This window comes from Pelophylax lessonae (assembly GCF_965119305.1).
Source record: "Pelophylax lessonae genome assembly, chromosome: 1".
Lineage (NCBI taxonomy): Eukaryota > Metazoa > Chordata > Amphibia > Anura > Ranidae > Pelophylax > Pelophylax lessonae.
The window spans coordinates 269,893,119-269,913,250 of NC_138768.1; the positions used below are offsets into that span (position 1 = coordinate 269,893,119).

Sequence of the window (20,132 nt, forward strand, 5' to 3'; positions counted from 1 at the left end):
TGTGTTGATGCCATGAAATTTAAAATCAATGTATTTTTCCCTTAAAATGATATATTTTCTCAGTTTAAACATTTGATATGTCATCTATGTTGTATTATGAATAAAATATGGACATTTGAAACTTCCACATCATTGCATTCTGTTTTTATTCACAATTTGTACAGTGTCACAACTTTTTTGGAATCCGGTGTGTAAAAAAAGTGAACTGAAATGAATCAGAACCTGCATTTGTTCTTATAAAATGTTAGGTTCCAAAGTCCCTTGTCTGATTTTTGTTCTCAATTTTATTGATTTTAAGAATGCACATTACACAGGTAATTGGAACCGGCAAGACATACATCCCAATTATGCTTCGCACTACAATATTTACAAAAAGGCTCTCTTCCTGAACTTAGCTTCTGTAAAATCTTTAACTTAAGCCGGCCATAGATGGATAGAATCTCAGCCAGTTCAGCAGAAGCTCGCTGTGACTGATTTACCAATGGATTTGAGAATGTAACCTAATGTCACCTAATGCAAGGAGTACACCTGGCACTACACCGAGGATGTACATATCTCAGATACAGGCAAAGTCTGGTTAAAGGCCAAGGTCAGAAACAGATTAGTAGCAAAACACCAAATCATTAGCAAAATGAAAGCCAGTAAGAGGCAGAGATCAGCAACATGCAGGCAGTGAGGTACGAGTCAACAAACAGAATCTTGGTCAGGAGTCCAACAAAGGTAACAAGGATAATCAGTAAATATAGGCAGACAAGAACAATTCAAGGGCAGGTCAAATGGAGGCCAGGTCAGAAGGTCAGGCACATATTCGGTATTACAGATCACAGGTCACAGAATTATACCTAAAAGATCATAGGCTTTAACCGCTTCCATACAGAGCAGTTTGACACCCTTCCTGCCCAGACCAATTTTCAGCTTTCAGCACTCTCACACTTTGAATGACAATTGCTCAGTCATGCTACACTATAACCAAACAAAATTTTTATCATTTTTTTCACACAAATAGAGCTTTCTTTTGGTGGTATTTGATCACAACTGGGGTTTTTTTTTTTCGTGATATATGCAAAAAAAGAGCAAAAATTTTGAAAAAAAACCACTTTTTTTTAGTTTCAATTATGAAATTTTGCAAAAAATAAAATTTTCTTCATACATTTGGGCCAAAATGTATACTGCTACATGTCTCTGGTAAAATTAACCCAAATTAGTGTATATTATTTAGTCTGTGTGAAAGTTATTGAGTCTAGAAGCTATGGTACCAATTACTGAAAATTGATCACACCAGATGTACTGACTGCCTATCTCCTTTCTTGAGGCCCTGAAATGTCAGGACAGTACAAATACCGCCCAAATGACCCCTTTTTGTAAAGTAGACAGTCCAAGGTATTTAGTAAGAGGCATGGTGAGTTTTTTGAAGTTGTAATTTTTTCCCACAATTCTTGGGAAAATGAAGAAAAAATTTTTTTTTTCTTTTTTTCCCACAAAGTTGTCAATTTATAAGCTATTTCTAACACATAGCATGTACACAGCAAAAATTACACCCAAAAATACATTCTGCTACTCCTTCCGAGTATGGCGATACCACATGTGTGAGACTTTTACACAGCCTGGCCACAAAAAGAGACTCCACGTCCAAGAAGCACATTCAGGCGTTCTAGGAGCATAAATACACATAAAACTTTCTTACTACCTATCACACTTTTCAAGGCCCTAGAGCACCAATACAATGGAAAAGTCCACAAAATGACCCCATTTTGGAAAGCAAACACTCCAACGTATATTCTATGAGGCATTATGGGTCGTTTGAACATATCATTTTTTTCCACAGGTTTTTGGAAAATGTGGGAAAAAAATGAAAACTTTTTTTTTTTACACAAAGTTGTCAATTTATAGGATATTCCTAACACATAGCATGTACACAGCAAAAATGACACCCCAAAATACATTCTGCCACTCCTCCTGAGTATGGCAATACCGCATGTGTGAGACTTTTTCACAGCCTAGCCATATAGAGGGGCCTAACATCCAAGGAGCATCATCATGCATCCTAGCCACTTGCCTAGGCCTATTTTTGACATTTGGTGTTTACAAGCTAAAATCAGTTGTTTTGCTAGAAAACTGCTTAGAACCCCCAAACATTATATATTTTTTTTTAGCAGAGACCCTAGAGAATAAAATGGAGATTATTGCAATATTTTTTATCACACCGTATTTGCGTAGCGGTCTTCCAAACGCAATTTTTTTGGAAAAAAATCACTTTTTTTAATTAAAAAATAAGAAACCAGTAAAGTTAGCCCAATTTTTTTCCATAATGTGAAAGATAATGTTACGCCGAGTAAATAGATATCCAACATGTCATGTTTCAAAATTGCGCACGCTCACGGAATGGTGACAAACTTTGGTACTTAAAAATCCCCATAGGCGACAATTTAGAAATTTCTACAGGTTGCCATCTTTGAGTTACAGAGGAGGTCTAGGGCTCAAATTATTCCCCTTGCTCTAACGATCGCGGCGATACCTCACATGTGTGGTTTGAACACCGTTTACATATGTGGGCGGGGTTTCTGTATGCATTCGCTTCTGCGCGCGAGCTAACGGGGACAGGGCGCTTTAATTTTTTTTTTTTTTTTTTTTTACTATTTATTTTATTTATTATTTTTTATTTTTACACCGTTTAAAAAAAAAAAAAAAATTGATCATTTTTATTTCTATTAAAAGAAATGTAAATATTCCTCGTAATAGAAATAGGCACGACAGGACCTCTTTTTTGTGAGATCTGGGGTCAAAAAGTCCTCAGATCTCACAAGTACACTAAAAGATAGAAAAAAAAAAAAATAATTATAATATAAAATGAAAAAAAAAAAAAAAAAGGACCTTTAAACCGGTTGCTAGGCAACAACATTTTCCGTAGCTCCGGTCCTCCAAGACCATAGAGTCAAGTGAGGGCAAGCTTGCCCTCACTCGACATCCTGTCTGTGAGGATTCGGGACCGGATCGTTTTCCCCGCTGCCGGCGGGTCCGGTAAGCGGGGAAAAGGACCGGACGCGGCGGGGGGGGGGGGACACACCTCTTCCGCCATCCCGGAAGGGTGATCCCACGGCGAATCCGCCGCTGGGACCACCCTTATCGGAAAGCCAACCGTCCACCGTTTAAAAAAATACCAGGGTTATGGCAGCTATCTGCTGCCATAACACCGGTATTTAGGTTTAAACGGAGGACGTATATAAACCTTTTTGGACTTGGACATGGTGGCTATATGAAGGGTGACAGGTACTCGGGTACTTTGTTGGGCAGGTGACAGGCAGGTGACAGGTACTCTGGTACTGATGAGCAGGTGGCAGGTACTCGGGTACTCCGATAGGCAGGTGACAGGTACTCGGGTACTCTGATGGGCAGGTGACAGGCAGGTGATAGGTACTGATGAGTAGTACTCACTGACTGATAGGTGATACTGTACTGAGGGGTACTGATGATCAGTACTGATACGTGATAGGTACTGATGAGTACTGATGAGTAGTGATGGGTACTGATGAGCAGGCGGCAAGTACTTGGGTACTTCAGGCGTCAGGTACTCTGATGAGCAGGTGAAAGGTACTCGGGTACTCTGATGGGTAGGTGACAGGTACTCAGGTACTCTGATGACGGGTACTCCGTTGACAGGTACTCAAAGTACCCGAGTACCTGTAATCAGAGTACCCGAGTACCTGTCATCAGAGTACCCGAGTACCTGTCATCAGAGTACCCGAGTACCTGTAAGAGTACCTGAGTACCTGTCATCAGAGTACCCGACATCAGAGTACCCGAGTACCTGTCATCAGAGTACCCGAGTACCTGTCAGAGTACCCGAGTACCCGTCATCAGAGTACCCGAGTACCCGTCATCAGAGTATCCGAGTACCTGTCATCAGAGTATCCGAGTACCTGTCATCAGAGTACCCGAGTACCCATCATCAGAGTACCCGAGTACCTGTCATCAGAGTACCCGAGTACCCATCATCAGAGTACCCGTCATCAGAGTACCCGAGTACCTGTCATCAGAGTACCCGAGTACCCGTCAGAGTACCCGAGTACCTGTCATCAGAGTACCCGAGTACCTGTCATCAGAGTATCCGTCATCAGAGTACCCGAATACCTGTCACCAGCCCATCAGAGTACCCGAGTACCTGTCATCTGAGTACCTGATGACAGGTACTCGGGTACTTTGATGGGCTAGTGACAGGTACTCTTTATTGGGGGGGGGGGCAATCAGTGTGTTTAGGGTGCACTATAGTTGGTAACTAGCTGTTACCACAATCTCCTCCTCACACAGGATCAGTGTGTGAGGAGGAGAACACGGTGACAGCTAGTTACCGTGTTCTCTGTTGACATTTGTGACCGGCTGTGATTGGACACAGCCGGTCACGTGGTAAAGAGCCAATTTCATTGGCTCTTTACCTAGATCGGGGATCGACTCTGTCCGAGGGACGAGCCTCGTCCCCGATCGCTGCTCTGCGCGCCCCCGGGGGCGCGCATTGCAGAGAGAACGAGCGGCTCGTGCAGGAGCCGCTCATGTGATCGGCTGTGATTGACACAGCCGATCACGTGGTAAACAGCCAATTTCTATTGGCTGTTTACCTTGATCAGTGATGGGCTATGTCCGAGGGACGAGCCTCATCCCTGATCGCGCCGCTGCGCGCCGCCGGGGGCGCGCAGTAGCAGCTAGAACGGGCCGACGTCATATGACGGCGGCCCGGATCCAGACAACCACTTTGCCGACGTCATTTTACATGACTCGGTATGGAAGTGGTTAAATAGTCTATTTTGTGCTTATGTTAGTGATGGAAAAAGGTGAAATACAAAATGTGATGTCCATGAGGTAGATCCAGACTTTAAGTACCAGTGGGCAGGGAGTGCAAACCCAAGCTATGGGACACATTGAGCAGAAAGTGTTCCTCATAATAGTTAGTTCACCACACAAACACTCTGCCAGTGACCAAAATATGTTGATCTCTAGTAATGGAGATCAAAAAGAGCTCAATGTGTGTATGCCTTTGAGAGCCTCTCCTGAGAGCCATTCAGTCCTCTGCCATTCCAATCAACCAAACACTCGGGGTTTGATGGATCATAGAACCTTGCATATATCCTCAAAGGAAGCCAAAAGGAGCCAACATAGTGTAAAAGTGCCACACAGGTTTATTTCAGCAAAGCACAGGCAAACCCATACAGGATAAGGAGTACAGAGCAGCACAAGCACAAGTGCCACCATACCAAGTATCCAAGTTTAGCTGACATGATAACGTCACTGGCTAGGTCCCGCCCGACATGTTTCGCTGCCAACGCGAAAGGCATTCAGATAACAGCCCAAAAACTCCCCTGCTGATAAACTGCTAAAAACGTCCATGTGTGCATGGACACATAGGATAATAAAGAGGGGAGTTTAAGGGCTGTTAAAAAAAAAAAAAAAAATGCCCAAACTCACAAAAATGAGAGTTTATCAGCTGCAGTGTGCATGAGGCCTTAATGGAGATGTATAGCCAAAGCTTGTTTTGAGCTGTACATCTCCTATGGATCACAGGAGTGCAGTTTGTTCTGCACTCTTGTGATTCGTTTTCTGCAGAGAGTGGACTGAAGTCTGCTCTCTGCTGACATCACAAAAGTCGGTCTAGGCACCGCAACTTCGTGACCAGGAAGTCGGGGTCCACCAGGTGCATGGACCGACACCCGGCTCAGCCTCTCAGTGAGCTGCTGAGAGCCTGAGCCAGCCACTCCCCACCCCTCCACAGCTCAGCATTTCAATGAGCGATGAGGGGGCAGAGCAGAGAGCCAGTGACCGACAGTCAGCAGCTCTCTGCTCGGGGAGGTGTCAGAACTGAGCGATCAGTGGTTTTCAATCACTCGGTTCTCAGTGCAGAGGTGCCGGGGAACAGGTGCAGCATCGGACCAATGCTGCATCTACCTGGAGAAGTATAAATGGGGAAAAAAAGGATACCCCATACTTTTCTTTTAAGTATATTGTGGCCAAGTGAAAACAAGTACAGCACTTATACTGTACAAATAAAAACAGTAAGGAATAATTCTACTCATACATTTAAAATTCTGAGAATATAGAAGAAACATACAGTATATTCCAAGGCTGTCCTCACACACACGCTAAAATAATATTTATTTCTACCAATGCAGATATAGAACATTTAACATCAGGATGTTAAGTTTAACTTTTACAACGTTTGCATTTACTGCATACTTATTCTTCTGGTATAGAGTCTGGTGGTTGATCGCTTTGGCAGAAGAGTTTTCCTGCTGGCTGGTTATACATCAATGGTCTTAGCATTGGGGCTTCTAACTCTGACAATCTCACTGCAGGTAAATATACTTAGAGCTGTAAAAAAGGAAAATTTCCCCCAGGGTTTTTTTAGCAGAATAACTATAAAGAATTTTTTTTTGTAAAAAGGTATATTATTTTATTGAGCAATTCATTAAAGATTATTATTCCACATGGGATTAAAAATATGAGCTGTGGTTACAGTGCTTGGTATCATCCAATGAAACAAAATAAAAGAAAATATAACACATACAGTACATTCATGGTTATATTATCACTACCAAAAACTGGTACCCTGATGAGTTTCGACCCAATGTAGTCGTGGTCTTCTTCAGGGGGATTGAGATATCTACAGAATTTTCCTTTTTTACAAATATAGTTTTGGGGGGTGCAGGCCCCTCTTCTCCAAATTTTTTCTATTTTATATTATACTTATAGCTATGCAAATATAATTTGTAGCGCACAGCTGAAAATGTCACGGAACACTGCAAACTGATTTTTGCACTACTTATTAGGTTTAAATGAACAGTGGTTAGACTTGCTGGATAAGGATCTGAGGGATGAAAGGAGAAGTGTTATTGTACACTGTGAAAAAGTGGAAAGGAAAAATATAAAAATGGTGCAGCATGCTTCGTTGTACAATTTGCAGGGTCCTATTCAAAAGATTGGAATAGAGCTGCACAGAAAAACATACCAGACATTATCCACTTAAGGACCACCCCACGTACATTTACTGCAGTTGGGTGGCCCTTAAGCGCAAAATCACGTACCTGCACATGATTTCTTCCAACAGCTCTGGGGCGCTCGCCGCCGGAGCTGCACTCCCGCTGTGATTGAACACAGCAGAACCCAATTAGTGGGTCTGGCGGTCGCAATGGCCGCTGGCCACCCGGGATTGTTCAGGGGAATGACAGATCGGCGGTCTGCCTACATAAATAAAGCAGATTGTCCTTCTGTCAGACAGGAAGAGAGAGATCTTGTGTTCCTACTAATCAGGAACATAGATGTCTCTCTTCCTGCAGTCAGTCTATCTCCCACACAGTTAGAAAGCACTCCCTAGGAGCACACTTAACCCTTTGATCGCCCCTGATGTTAACCCTTTCCCTGCTAGTGTAATTCATACAGTGACAGTGCATATTTGTAGCACTGATCACTGTAATAGTGTCACTTAGCAAGTGTCACCCCGTGTCAGATTTGTCCGCCGCAATGTCACAGTCCTGCTAAAAATCGCTGATCGCCACCATTGCTAACAAAAACAAAACAAAAAATAGTCCGTAAATTTATCCTATGGTTTTCCAGACGCTATAACTTTTGCGCAAACCAATCAATATATGCTTTTTGGGATTTTTTTTACCAAAAATATTTAGCAGAATACAAATTGGCCTAAACTGATGAAGAAATTAGATTTTTTAAATTTTTTTTATTGGATATGTTTTATAGCAGAAAATAAAAAATATTGTTTTTTTTTTTTTTCAAAATTGTTGTTTTTTTTTTGTTGTTAGCGCAAAAAATAAAAACTGCAGAGGTAATCAAATACCACAAAAAGAAAGCTCTATTTGTGGGGAAAAAAGACATCTGGTTTACCTTACACACAGGTTCTGTGGCTGATTAAGGTGGTAATTAAACTCACTTAGTGCCTTATCTGCATTGCATTAGCCTCAGAACCTGTGTAATTCATATGTGTCCTGGTTTAAATGGATGAGATGGCAACCCTAACGATACAGGAGATGCAGAGACTGCGGGCATGGTACAGGAGATGCAGAGGCTGTGGGCATGGTACAGGAGAGGCAGAGGCTGCGGCCATGGTACAGGAGATTCAGATGCTGCCGGCATGGTACAAGAGATGTAGAGGCTGCGGGTATGGTACAGGAGATGTCAGAGGCTGCGGACATGGTACAGGAGAGGCAGAGGCTGAGGGCATGGTACAAGAGAGGCAGAGGCTGCAGGCATGGTACAGAGGATGCAGAGGCTGCGGAGGGGTCTTACTCACCGATCTTATATTTAAAAATGGCGCTGCCCGGTGCCATCACATCACTGTGCATGCGATGTCTGCCCGAGAATGGCCGAGCGTGGACGGGCTTTCCCGAGCGGAGGCGGCGCATGCAAAGTTGACATGTCAGGCCAGCTGCAGCCATTTTTTACAGGTGCCACTGCCCTTCAAGCAGCCCCAGTATCCCGGTAGGCCAGTCCTGCCTTGCTGGGTAATGTGTTAGGAATGAAAGGATGCCACACTGTTTGATGGAAAGAAAAATTATCAACCTACAGAGCCAGTGGTGTCGGGAGAGGGGGGGGGGGGCTGACCCAGGCTATAGCCCTGAGTGGGCCCCCAAAAAGCCCCAGGTCTCATATTGCTCCTTTAGAATTATTAGCCCCAAGTCCCAAGGCCTAGGTTTGGCTGGAAACTCAGGGCTACATACCACAGCAGTGTAAACATCTATCCAGCACATCCAGTGATTGGTGGGGGCAAGCTGGGGACGTACAGCCGCGATGAGAGTAAGTGGAGCTGTGAAGTCCAAGCTGTGATGTCAGGGATGGGCAGGGCTGATATGTTCTTCCCTCTTTGTCAGACAGCAGTGCATAGACAAACAGCCGGCGTTTATACATTGCTGGCCGGGACCAATCGTAACTACTGTATGTGCACCCACAGCGCTGTATAATTCAGGTTTATTATACACCCTCTGGGGGTACACATGCAGTAGTTACGATTGGTCCCGCCCCCTGCCACCTTCCTCCTCGGCCAGCAATGTATAAACACCGGCTGTTTGTCTATGCACGGGACAAAGGGGTGTGCTATGTTAAATTAATTGGTGTATTTGCAGTTTAATTCCTGAACCTTGCACTCCGTACGTAATGCACTCCTGAAAGTTGCACCCTGTACATAACGCACTACTGAACCTTGCACTCTATACAACGCACTCCTGAACCTTGCACTCTGTACAACACACTCCTGAACCTTGCACTCTGTACATAACGCACTCCTAAACCTTGCACCCTGTACAACGCACTACTGAACCTTGCACTCTGTACAATGCACTACTGAACCTTACACCCTGTACAATGCACTCCTGAACCTTGCACTCTGTACAACGCACTCCTGATCCATTCACTTTGTACGTAACACACTACTGAACCTTGCACTCCGTACAACGCACTCTTGAACTTTGCACTCTATACATAACGCACTCCTGAACCTTGCACTCTGTACGTAACACACTACTGAACCTTGCACTCTGTACAGCACATTCCTAAACCTTGCACCCTGTACAACGCATTCCTGAACCTTGCACTCTGTATAACCCACTCCTGAACCTTGCACTCTGTACAACGCACTCCTGAACCTTGCACTCTGTATGTAACACACTACTGAACCTTGCACCTTGTACAACGCACTCCTGAACCTTGCACTCTGTTCAACGCACTCCTGAACCTTGCATTCTCTACAATGCATTCCTGAACCTTGCACTCTGTACAACGCACTCCTGAACCTTGCACTCTGTACAATGCACTCCTGAACCTTGCACTCTGTACCTAACGCACTACTTAACCTTGCACTCTGTACAACGTACGCCTGAATCTTGCACCCTGTACAATACTTTCCTAAACCTTGCACCCTGTTCAACGCACTCCTGAACGCTGTACTCTGTACAACACACTTCTGAACCTTTCTCTTTCAATATCTCTTTTATTGTAATTTTCCAAAAAAATAATAATACACATACACAAAAAACAAACCAACAAAATATCAACATAAAATGTTGCAATAAAATTATTGATCATAACATTTTGCCTCAAAAAAAAATAAAAAGGGGGGGGGAGAGGAAAGGAGGAAAGGACAGGGAGAGAAATAGGAAAAGGGGAACCTTCCATCCAACTCAGTTTAACCGTCAAACAATGGGGTTTCCATATATATATATATATATATATATATATATATATATATATATATACATATATGCTCATTATTTTCGATCTATCGTCACTAGACATCGATCTTATAATAAAAGAGAGACCTGTTCCCCATAGCCCATTCGTGTTTTACCTCATAATCAATAAATTCATTCCTACTAAGCAATCCTTACATTAACACACATACCTTATCTAATCCATTGTCACCATACATCTTAGATTGTTTAGCCATGGATTCCATCCAACTACAAATATTTTCTTCGCCGAACTTATAGTAGCCATAATTTTTTCTATCTCACATTGCTGATTAAGTAATGTAACAATATCAGATGGAGATGGTATCTCCTGAGATTTCCATCTTCTTGTGATTAAGAGTTTTGCCGCTAATAAAAGATGTAAGACCACTACTCTGTACTTAATAGGTATCTCATGGATATTTAGATGCAAGATCGCCATCTCAGGACTTGGAATTATGTTTTTTTCCACAACTTCTGAGATCATTGAGAATATTTTATTCCAAAATGCTCTAATCGATTTACACTCCCAAACTATATTGAATAGCGTCCCTTGTTCACCACACTCTCTCCAACATAATGCTGGAGTTAAGGGGTAAAATTTGGAAAGTTAAGTGGGGGTCAAATACCAAAAATTTAAAGTCTTTTGATATAATTCCCAATGATTAGTACATTTTGAGGAAGCATATGTGGCAGCAAAAGCTTTTAGCCATTTAGTTTCCGGGAAAGATTTCCCCAGTAATCTTTCCCATTTAAGAACAGTAGTGGCTTTAGAATAGGTGTTATGCTTGTTCAATATATCATAAATAACTGAAATACCGTTGGCAGTAGCCAAGGATGCTTGATACAACTTGTATATAGAAATTGGTAATTTAACCTCCTTGGCGGTAATCCCGAGCGTGACTCGGGGTTGATTTTTCATATCAGGAGCGGTAACCCCGAGTCACGCTCGGGGTGGATTGCAGAGAGCGCAGCGGTGTTCTCTTACCTTCTCCTGGCGATCCAGCGATGATCTCTCATTGCTGCGACCGCCAGCCGAGACTCCCGCCGCTCCTCCGTCCCTCCGTCGGTGTGATCACTTCCTAGTTCCGTTCCCTGCAGCAGCAATGCTGCATGGGAGCGGAACTAGGGAGTGAAATTCAAAAAAAAAAACGTTGCACAAAACACAAAACACATTTTATATTTTATATATATATATATATATATATATATATATGCATATATATATATATATATATATATATATATATATATATATGCATGCATATATATATATATATATATATATATATATATATATATATATATATATATATATACCGGTATATATATATATATATATATGCATATATATATATATATATATATGTGTATATATATATATATATATATATATATATATATATATATATACACACACACATATATCTATATATAATATATAATGCATGAATTATAATCTAATCAATAATATAATTTTATTATATATATTATATATTAAATAATAAAATAATATTATTGATTCGATTATAATTCATGCGTTTGTGTTTCAAATTTATCACATCTGGGATGTCTACTAGAGTCTTGTTTTGGTCAGGTTTAAGTCAGTAATTACTAAGATTTGTAGGCCTATAATACATAACGCCAAATTTCCATGAAAAGAATTGTACCGCTTTTGGTATGTAATTCCTGACATAATCATACCGCCAGGGAGGTTAACATATGAAGGAAGGCTATTTTTCCGTAGAAAGGAAAATATTTGATAATAGCTCAAAAAAGCTGACGGTGGTATTCTATACTGGTGAACAAAATATTCAAAGGGATGAATCCCTGTTTCATTATACAGATCTTTCAAGCAATTAACCCCCTTTCTCAACCACACTTTTATATCAACATTTGGGATGAAGTATGTGAGAACTGACAGGGGAGTAGGGAATTCACATGCTGCCCCATATTCGGGAGGCGAACAAAATACTTCTGCCCACGTTGCACAGGCAGTCCGCACTGTAATAGATTGGACATTGGGCACAACAGCTCCAATCATTACAGCTATCATTGTGGTCCTAAGATTTTCTTGATTACAATCATCCGCCTATAATCCCAGCCACAATTTATGCTGCACAGGCGTCCACCAATATTTCAATTGATCTATTACAGATGCTTTATAATATGCAGAAACCCAAGGAACTCCCATCCCTCCATGCCTCCTATGTCTCCTCATAATGAGGGACGAACATCGGGGTGGTTTTCCTTCCCATATAGTTTGATTGAAGCACTTTTGAACAGAGTCAGAGACACAATATTGGGGTGGTAAGGGAATTGCCAACGTATGAAACAAATAAAGTAGTTTGGGAAGTATAATCATTTTTAACATAGCCACTCTGCCTGCTACAGTCAAATCTTGAACCTTAAGTTCTCCAATTTGTCGTGACAAAGTGTCCAGAAAGGGTTTATAATTGTAATCATAAAGTTGGGAAATAGATGGAGTTAAATTAATCCCCAAAAATGGTATATACGAGGACCATGTTAAGGAAAATTTTCCAGTTATATATTTCTGTACTGACGTGGGAACATTTCTGAACCTTTCACTCTGTACAACGCACTCCTGAACTTTGAACTCTGTACGTAATGCACTCCTGAACCTTGCACTCTGTACAATGCACTCCTAAACCTTGCACTCTGTACATAACACACTCTTGAACCTTGCACTCTGTACAACTCTCTCCTGAACCTTGAACTCTGTACAACGCACTCCTGAACCCTGCACTCTGTACAATGCACTCCTGAACCTTGCACCCTATACAACACATTCCTAAACCTTGCACCCTGTACGTAACACACTCCTGAACCTTGTACTCTCTACAATGCACTCCTGAACCTTGCACTCTGTACGTAATGCACTCCTGAACTTTGCACTCTGTACAACGCACCACTGAACCTTGCATTCTGTATGTAATGCACTCCTGAACCTTGAACTCTGTACAACGCACTCCTGAACCTTGCACTCTGTATGTAATGCACTCCTAAACCTTGCACTCTGTACAACGCACTCCTGAACCTTGCAGTCTGTACAACGCATTCCTGAACCTTGCATTCTGTACAACACACTCCTGAACCTTGCACTCTGAAAAACGCACTCCTGAATCTTGCACTCTGCACAACGCACTCCTGAACCTTGCACTCTGTACAACGCATTCCTGAACCTTGCACGCTGTACAACGCATTCCTAAACCTTGCACTCTGCACAATGCATTCGTGAACCTTGCACTCTGTACAACGCATTCCTGAACTCTGCACTTTGTACGTAACGCACTCCTGAACTTTTCCCTCTCTACAACGCACTCCTGAACCTTGCACTCTGTAAAAAATGCACTTCTAAACTTTGCACTATGTACGAAATGCACTCTTGAATCCTTCCACACTTATCGTAACGCACTCTCCTACAGTTTGTGCCAAACCATTTGTAATGGAAGCTTTTTGTCCTTTTTTGTTTTTGACTTACAAGGAAGCGTATTTTTTTTAACCACGCCCCTTCAGCCCCTCACACTTTTAAGCATTTGGCCACACCCAATTTACCATGCTAAGTGCACCGCAGGTCACTTCCTCCTTCATGTGTCCCTCATTCTGAAGTTCAAAAGTTTGGAGGTATGGGGCTATAGTATGCAGTTTGCACACCAGCACTGAATAGAGAGTGGGAGCTGCCAGAGTTAACTTTACAGGTTAACCAGCAGGTTATTGGTTGCTAGGACCACCTAGCAACCAATCCCCTGCTGGTTAACTTGGAAAGTTAACTCTGGCAGCTTCCACTCTCTATTCAGCACTGGTGTTTCTATCTCCAGTTCTGTGTCTGTCCTGCTCCCTGCCTTGCTCTCCTGTGTCTCCCCGTCTACATGCCCAAATAAGGTAGGAAGGGACAAAGCTGCTGGGGGGAGGGGGTGTAATGCAGAAGGAATACACAGGTGTGGAGGCGTTGTGTAATGTAAAGGGGTCCAGAGTTGTGGGGGGGCGTTGTGTTATGTAAAGGGGTCCAGAGGTGTGGGGGGGCACTGTGTAATTTAAAGAGGTCCAGAGGTGTGCGGGGGCTGTGTAATGTAATGTAAAGGGGTCAAGAGGTGTGAGGGACGCCTGTGTAATGTAAAAGGGTCCAGAGGTGCAGAGCTGTGTAATATAAAGGGGTTCAGGGGTGTGGGGGGTGGGCGCTGTGTAATGTAAAGGGGTCCAGGGGTGTGGGGGGGGGGCCCTGTGTAATGTAAAGGGGTCCAGAGATGTGGGGGCTGTGTAATGTAAAGGGGTCCAGTGAGGTGGGGGCAGTGTAATGTAAAGGGGTCCAGAGGTGTCACCCCATCAGAATGCTATAATTGGTGTTCAACTCACCTTTAATCGAGCATCAGGCAAAGCTCCCCCCGGTGCTGATCTTCACACCCATCTTCTGATGTCGGAAGGGGGCGTCATGTGATCGAATTTACCTTTGGGCTGAATCTCCTGGTCTTTTTCACACCTAGTAACACCCCTGTACAAAGGGCTGAATTCAAAGACACCCCGAAAATCAAAGTGAAAAAATTATGTAGCAGGCTAGTCCATTTTGCTAAAATTTCATTACAGCAACTCAAAATGGTACTCAGTAGTTTGTATAGCCCTCACGTGCTTGTATGCATGCCTGACATTGTCGGGGCATGCTCCTAATGACACAACTGATGGTGTCCTGGGGTAAGTCCTCCCAGATCTGGACCAGAGCACCACTGAGCCCCTGAACAGACTGAGATGCAACCTGGCGGCGTCGGATTGACCGAAACATTATGTCCCAGAGGTGTTCTATTGGATTTAGGTCAGGTTAGTGTGGGGGCCAATCAATGTTATCAATTCCTTCATCCTCGATGTCAGTGTATAGTTTGGCCCCATGAGTAGTCAGCTATACACTGACGTCACATCTGGAGTTATAGAATTTTTTAGGTTATTTATGCATTTTTTGTGTGTGATTTTCACTTTCATGTTTTAATGCACATGATTTTTTACTTGATTACCTAACCTCTTAGTGCTGGCGCCTCTCAGCCCTTTAAGAGGTTTATGATGCCAGTACGGGGAGCGTGGTCACGTGGTCCATAAACTCCCAATCCCAAGGAGCAATGGGGAGCTTTTGGTTAATCCACAGTAACTGTGTCCTGTGCGTGCTCTGGGTACAGGTATATTGCCAGCAATTCAAGCATATATGCAGCACCTTGGTGCTAAGGACCAGGCGCCAAAAGGCCGCATATTTAAGTACGGCCGGCGCCAAGAAGTGAAATTGCTGATACTTTATTAAAGCGGAGTTCCGGGCACAAAAACAAATTTTTTTTTTTGTGCCCCTCCGCTAGGAATGCCTCACCTGAAAAGGAATTGGATAGTTAATTCTTTTTTTTTTTGTTTACTTACCTTGCAATTGAAGATTGAAGATACTCACCTCAGAGTACTTCCTCCCTCGGAGCCGCGGCTCACCCCGTCACTTCCTGCCTCGCTATGATTCCTGGGAGCTGAACGTCACAGCTCCCAGGAATCAATGCGACGGCACCGGCCCCGCTCGTCATTTCCGGGCGACGCCGCATTCCCCTGCTAAACAGCTTCTGGGCATGCCGCGCCGCGCCGGAAGTGACGAGAGGGGCCGGTGCGGCGCATTCTGGGACAAGAAGACGCGGAAGAAGACACAGAAGAGGACCGCGCCGTCTTCAGCTGCCCACAAGAGAGATGGAAACGCTGTGGAAGAAAATTTCTAAGTAAGTATTTCTTCTAAAAGGTAAGTGCGAACCGGGACAGATCAGAGGCTAGCCATTGTGGAATGTGCTAGCCCTGACTGTCCCGGGGGTATGTTTATTAAAAAATTACATCTGTGCCCGGAACTCCGCTTTAAGGTTATATTACTGTTATATTTAGGTTTTTCCACATACACCCAGATCCAAAACTGTAGATTCAGTAAATTTGCTGGTGACATAACCTACAGACATAGCCCACACCTCTCTGTGGTGGGAACTAGGGAGGAGATGGATTCAATGGGGAAAACATTTACATTTTTTGATGTTTCATAAGAAAACTGTGGGGCACACTATGATCTAGGCTCCTGTATTCTGCTAGTTTCCTATGTCCCCAAACTGTGTGCATAAGGCCCCTTATTGTTCAGTCGAAATATTTTAGGCCACATTGGCAGGTTATACAGAAAAGCACATATTCACTTGAACAGTTAGGAATTTGTTCAGTTTTATGTTCTTTTCTAATAATATTAGTAAAACATTGTTGACCACGTTAAATGTTAGCAATCTGTGTCCTCGGAGCAATGATTGGGTTAAGTAGTGTGCACTTTTTTATAACTATTTTTATATGTTGTGCTTTAGACTATGTACACTTGGATGCCTTACTGCAGCGTGATTCTGATCTTCCTATATACTTTATCATTTGGAGCAGGGCCAGGTAAGAGACTTCAGATTGGCAGCCTTAAACACACACCCTATTCAAAAATCAAAGTCTTGCATTTAAACTCTTTCCGGTGCATTTTCTATGCACCTGGCTCTAGCTGGTTAAAGTGATTGTAAAGTCTCAATTTATTAATTTTTTTGAATAACAAACATGTTTAATTTACATTCTCTATGCAGTTGGCTTTGCACAGAGCAGCCCAGATCTTCCTCTTCTCGGTTCCCTCTTGAGCGCTCCTGGCCCCTTCCTCCTTTTGAGTGCCTCCACAGCAAGCAGCTTGCTATGGGGGCACCCGAGCCATATTACAGCTCCCTCTATCCATTTAGACACAGAGCCACGACCCGGCCCGCCCCCTCTCTCTCCTAATTGACTGAATTACTTTGACTGACAGCAGCAGGGGCCAATGGCGCTACGCTGCTGTCTCAGCCAATGAGGAGGGGATTCCCAGGCAGCTTAGACACTCCTGCAACATCCCTGGAGAAAGACGGGCTCAGGTAAGTATTAGGGGGGCTGAGGGGGGCTGCTGCACACTGTCACACAGAAGGTTTTTTACCTTAATGCATAGAATACATTAAGATAAAAAGAAAACCTTCTGCCTTTACAATGCCTTTAACTTTGGCATTCATGTTGCATTACAACAAGAATAGTGCTTACAACAATCAATTAAAGTGCTGATAAATACTGTCTCTGTTTGTACTCTAAATTCATAGGCAGTAGGTCCCCGTAATTCGTGAGGTTACGTTCCTAGAGCACCCACCAATTGTGAAAAACCTGCAAATTTTGGATGTGGTCAAAATAATGCCTATAAATGCCTATTTTTATAATTTAAACCCTAAATATGCCCCCCAAATATGCTCCCAAAATACTTTATTTTAATTTCAAACTCATCTTAATACATTACCCTTAAAGAAAAAAAAAAAAAATGTAAAGGTAAACCCATATACTGTACAGTACTGTACTGCTATGTCTCCCTCCTGCAAAGCTAGAATGTAAAATACGGATGTTACCCCTATATGTATTTTACTTCTTGCAAGCGCATTTTCTTTGGTATGCGCTGTTGTTTTCTTTGGTATAAGTAGGGTAAAAATCAGTGAATGACTGAGGCTGCGAACTCTGAACCACGACTTCGCGGGGGTTGACTGTATGTGCAACAACAGCAGCTGAATATTGTGCTACAAACCAGTTCAAGTCCTCCATAAGTACTGGTATGTGCTGTGTCTTCCTATAACCCTTCTCATATAAGGTATAGAGTGGGTTTCACCACCCCTAATATATTGCACTTATAGCTACGCAAAATATTATATTTCTTTCAAACCATATAGTGCATTCAGTGCAATACTGTACCAACAACAACACACTGCGCTCAACTCAATATGTTGACCTATTTTTTTTAAAATAGATTGCCATGCTGCTTTCCCTTTAAGGGGTCTCACTCTCGTCCACCTCCTCAGGATGCCTTTGGTCTGTTTCCAAGTGATCAGCTTGATTGCTTTATTCCAATGTGAACCACAAAATTGTGGGGTATTTATCGACTAGCTCCTCCCTCAAAGGGGATAAAAGTTCCACATAGTGTTTTTTCATTTAAAAACAAAACAAAGGGCTCTTTATTAAAGTAGAAGTTCACCCTTAAACTAAAATCTGTAAATCTACAGGCATCCACAATCTAAAGCCTAGTACACACGCAACGATTATCGGCCGACCGATCATCCGTCTTTTGTCCAGAGTTGTGAAGTGGTGGTTCAGAAGTGGTGTCATGTGTTGGTTTGTTTTCTTTGTGTTCTTTCTTCTCTGAGCATGCCCAGACTTGCTCAAAAGATTTTTCCTTGTCGAAATCTGTACTGACTGCACGAAAATCGGACGTGTTTTGACGGCGGACAAAAATTTTATAGCCTGCACACCAGATTTTTTTCGGCCGAAAAGTCGGAGTCGGTTGTCGGAAGCATCATACTAACAAGCCGAAAATCGACGGATCGGACGTCGGACGAAAATTCCCTGCCGATTTTCGACGCGTGTGTACGAGGCTTTAGACTAACCCATCTAGCCCTGTAAAGATGAAATCGCTATACATACCTTTCTAAAGCCGATCCGGGCCAGTCCCACGCTGAGCTGTGGAGACATGTGGAGAGGAGGCAACTGACAACGGAAGCCCTGTATTAAGTTTATGGGTGATGTCACTTCCCAGGCATTTCCTAGCCGTTGTCAGCTGTCTCCTGCGCAGAGATTCCACCGCTGGAGACTGGAGCTGCTTCAGAAAAGGTATCTATAGCAATTTCTTTTTATGGTGCCTGATAGGTTAGTCTTAGATTGTGGGTGCCTGTAGATTTACAGATTTTAGTTTTAGGTTGAACTTCTACTTTCAAAGACTATATATATGTAGCAATCTCCTAGATAGGTGCTAAAAAGGTAAAATATAGTTTACTCTGTCTGCTTATCAGGGGAGCCTGATTGTTAGTTTTGCCTGTTGCATGTGTCCATGTGTGATTCATCTGGTCTGAGGGAGTGTCCCCACTGTGTCCAATAGGGAGGCCTGTTGGACAGTGGAGGAAACCCAGCCAGTGACACGCAGGCTTTTGTAGCTGTCCCATTGGGCTGGCACAGACAGTGGTGCATCCTGGGATAGGCTATAAAAGTCAAGGGCACATGTGGCAGGGGGTCTTTGGGTGGGAAGCCAAGTCCCAGAAGGAGGGTCCGGCTGTCTCTCCTTCTGCAGCTGGGAAAAGTGGTCACAGGCAGTCGGCCTGGTGAACCTGAAGGTGTGGCTGAACCCAGAGGTCCAGTGAATGCTGGCAAGTGGGGTTTGGAGGCAAGGGTGACTCTGGAAAACAGTGTCTGCGAGTACAGAGGAACTTGCCCGGGGATCTGCCAGGAAGGGGACCACTCCAGAAGCTAGGGTCAGCGGATGGGTGTCAGCACACAGGCATTGAGAGAAAGGGGGTGCCAGTTTCAGAACCCTGAAGAGAATACTTACACAGGAACATTTAAAGTACCTTCATTTAGTGGCAAAGTGAAGCAGCGGCCTTGTTGCATTCTACAGTAAGTTGTCCCTCAGATTGTCAATAGTTAATAGTTGGAGTATCCCACTCATCCCTTCTCCTATCCAAGTTCTCAATAAAACCCCAAAAACCAACATCTACTGGATTGATTATTGACTGAGCCAAGATTTTTTAATGCTGTTATCTGCTGTCCATTGCTAAGGGTAACCCAGCGGAATCCAGAAGGTGTAATTCTCAGCAGTCCTCTAGTGGTACATAAATACAACTTACAAAGTGCACTAATCCAGCATTGCACTGCTTTTCCAGATCTCCCAGTCTAGCCCCACAAAAGGTTTTCCAAGGGCCCATTCACACTATCCCACAGCCAAAAATACTGCTGCCCACACACAAAATCGGAGTGTGGACCCCAGTTTTGAGCTGCATGGCCATGCAGCGTGGAGTAGTGTGATGCACAGTTTATTTACTTATGTTTTTATTTATGTAT

The 20,132-nt window shown here is 43.2% G+C and overlaps 1 protein-coding gene across 2 annotated transcripts in view; it reads left to right on the forward strand.

Moving 5' to 3' along the window:
- The window catches only part of LOC309551801 (solute carrier family 2, facilitated glucose transporter member 11-like), a 70,427-nt gene that overhangs the window by 37,792 nt on the left and 12,503 nt on the right, over positions 1 to 20,132 (forward strand). For both annotated transcript variants that reach the window (XM_082252494.1, XM_082252493.1), the window contains 2 exons: positions 6,237 to 6,338; positions 16,577 to 16,652. In XM_082252494.1, coding sequence (XP_082108620.1) covers positions 6,237 to 6,338; positions 16,577 to 16,652 — 178 coding nt within the window. The remainder of the gene's footprint in view (positions 1 to 6,236; positions 6,339 to 16,576; positions 16,653 to 20,132) is intronic.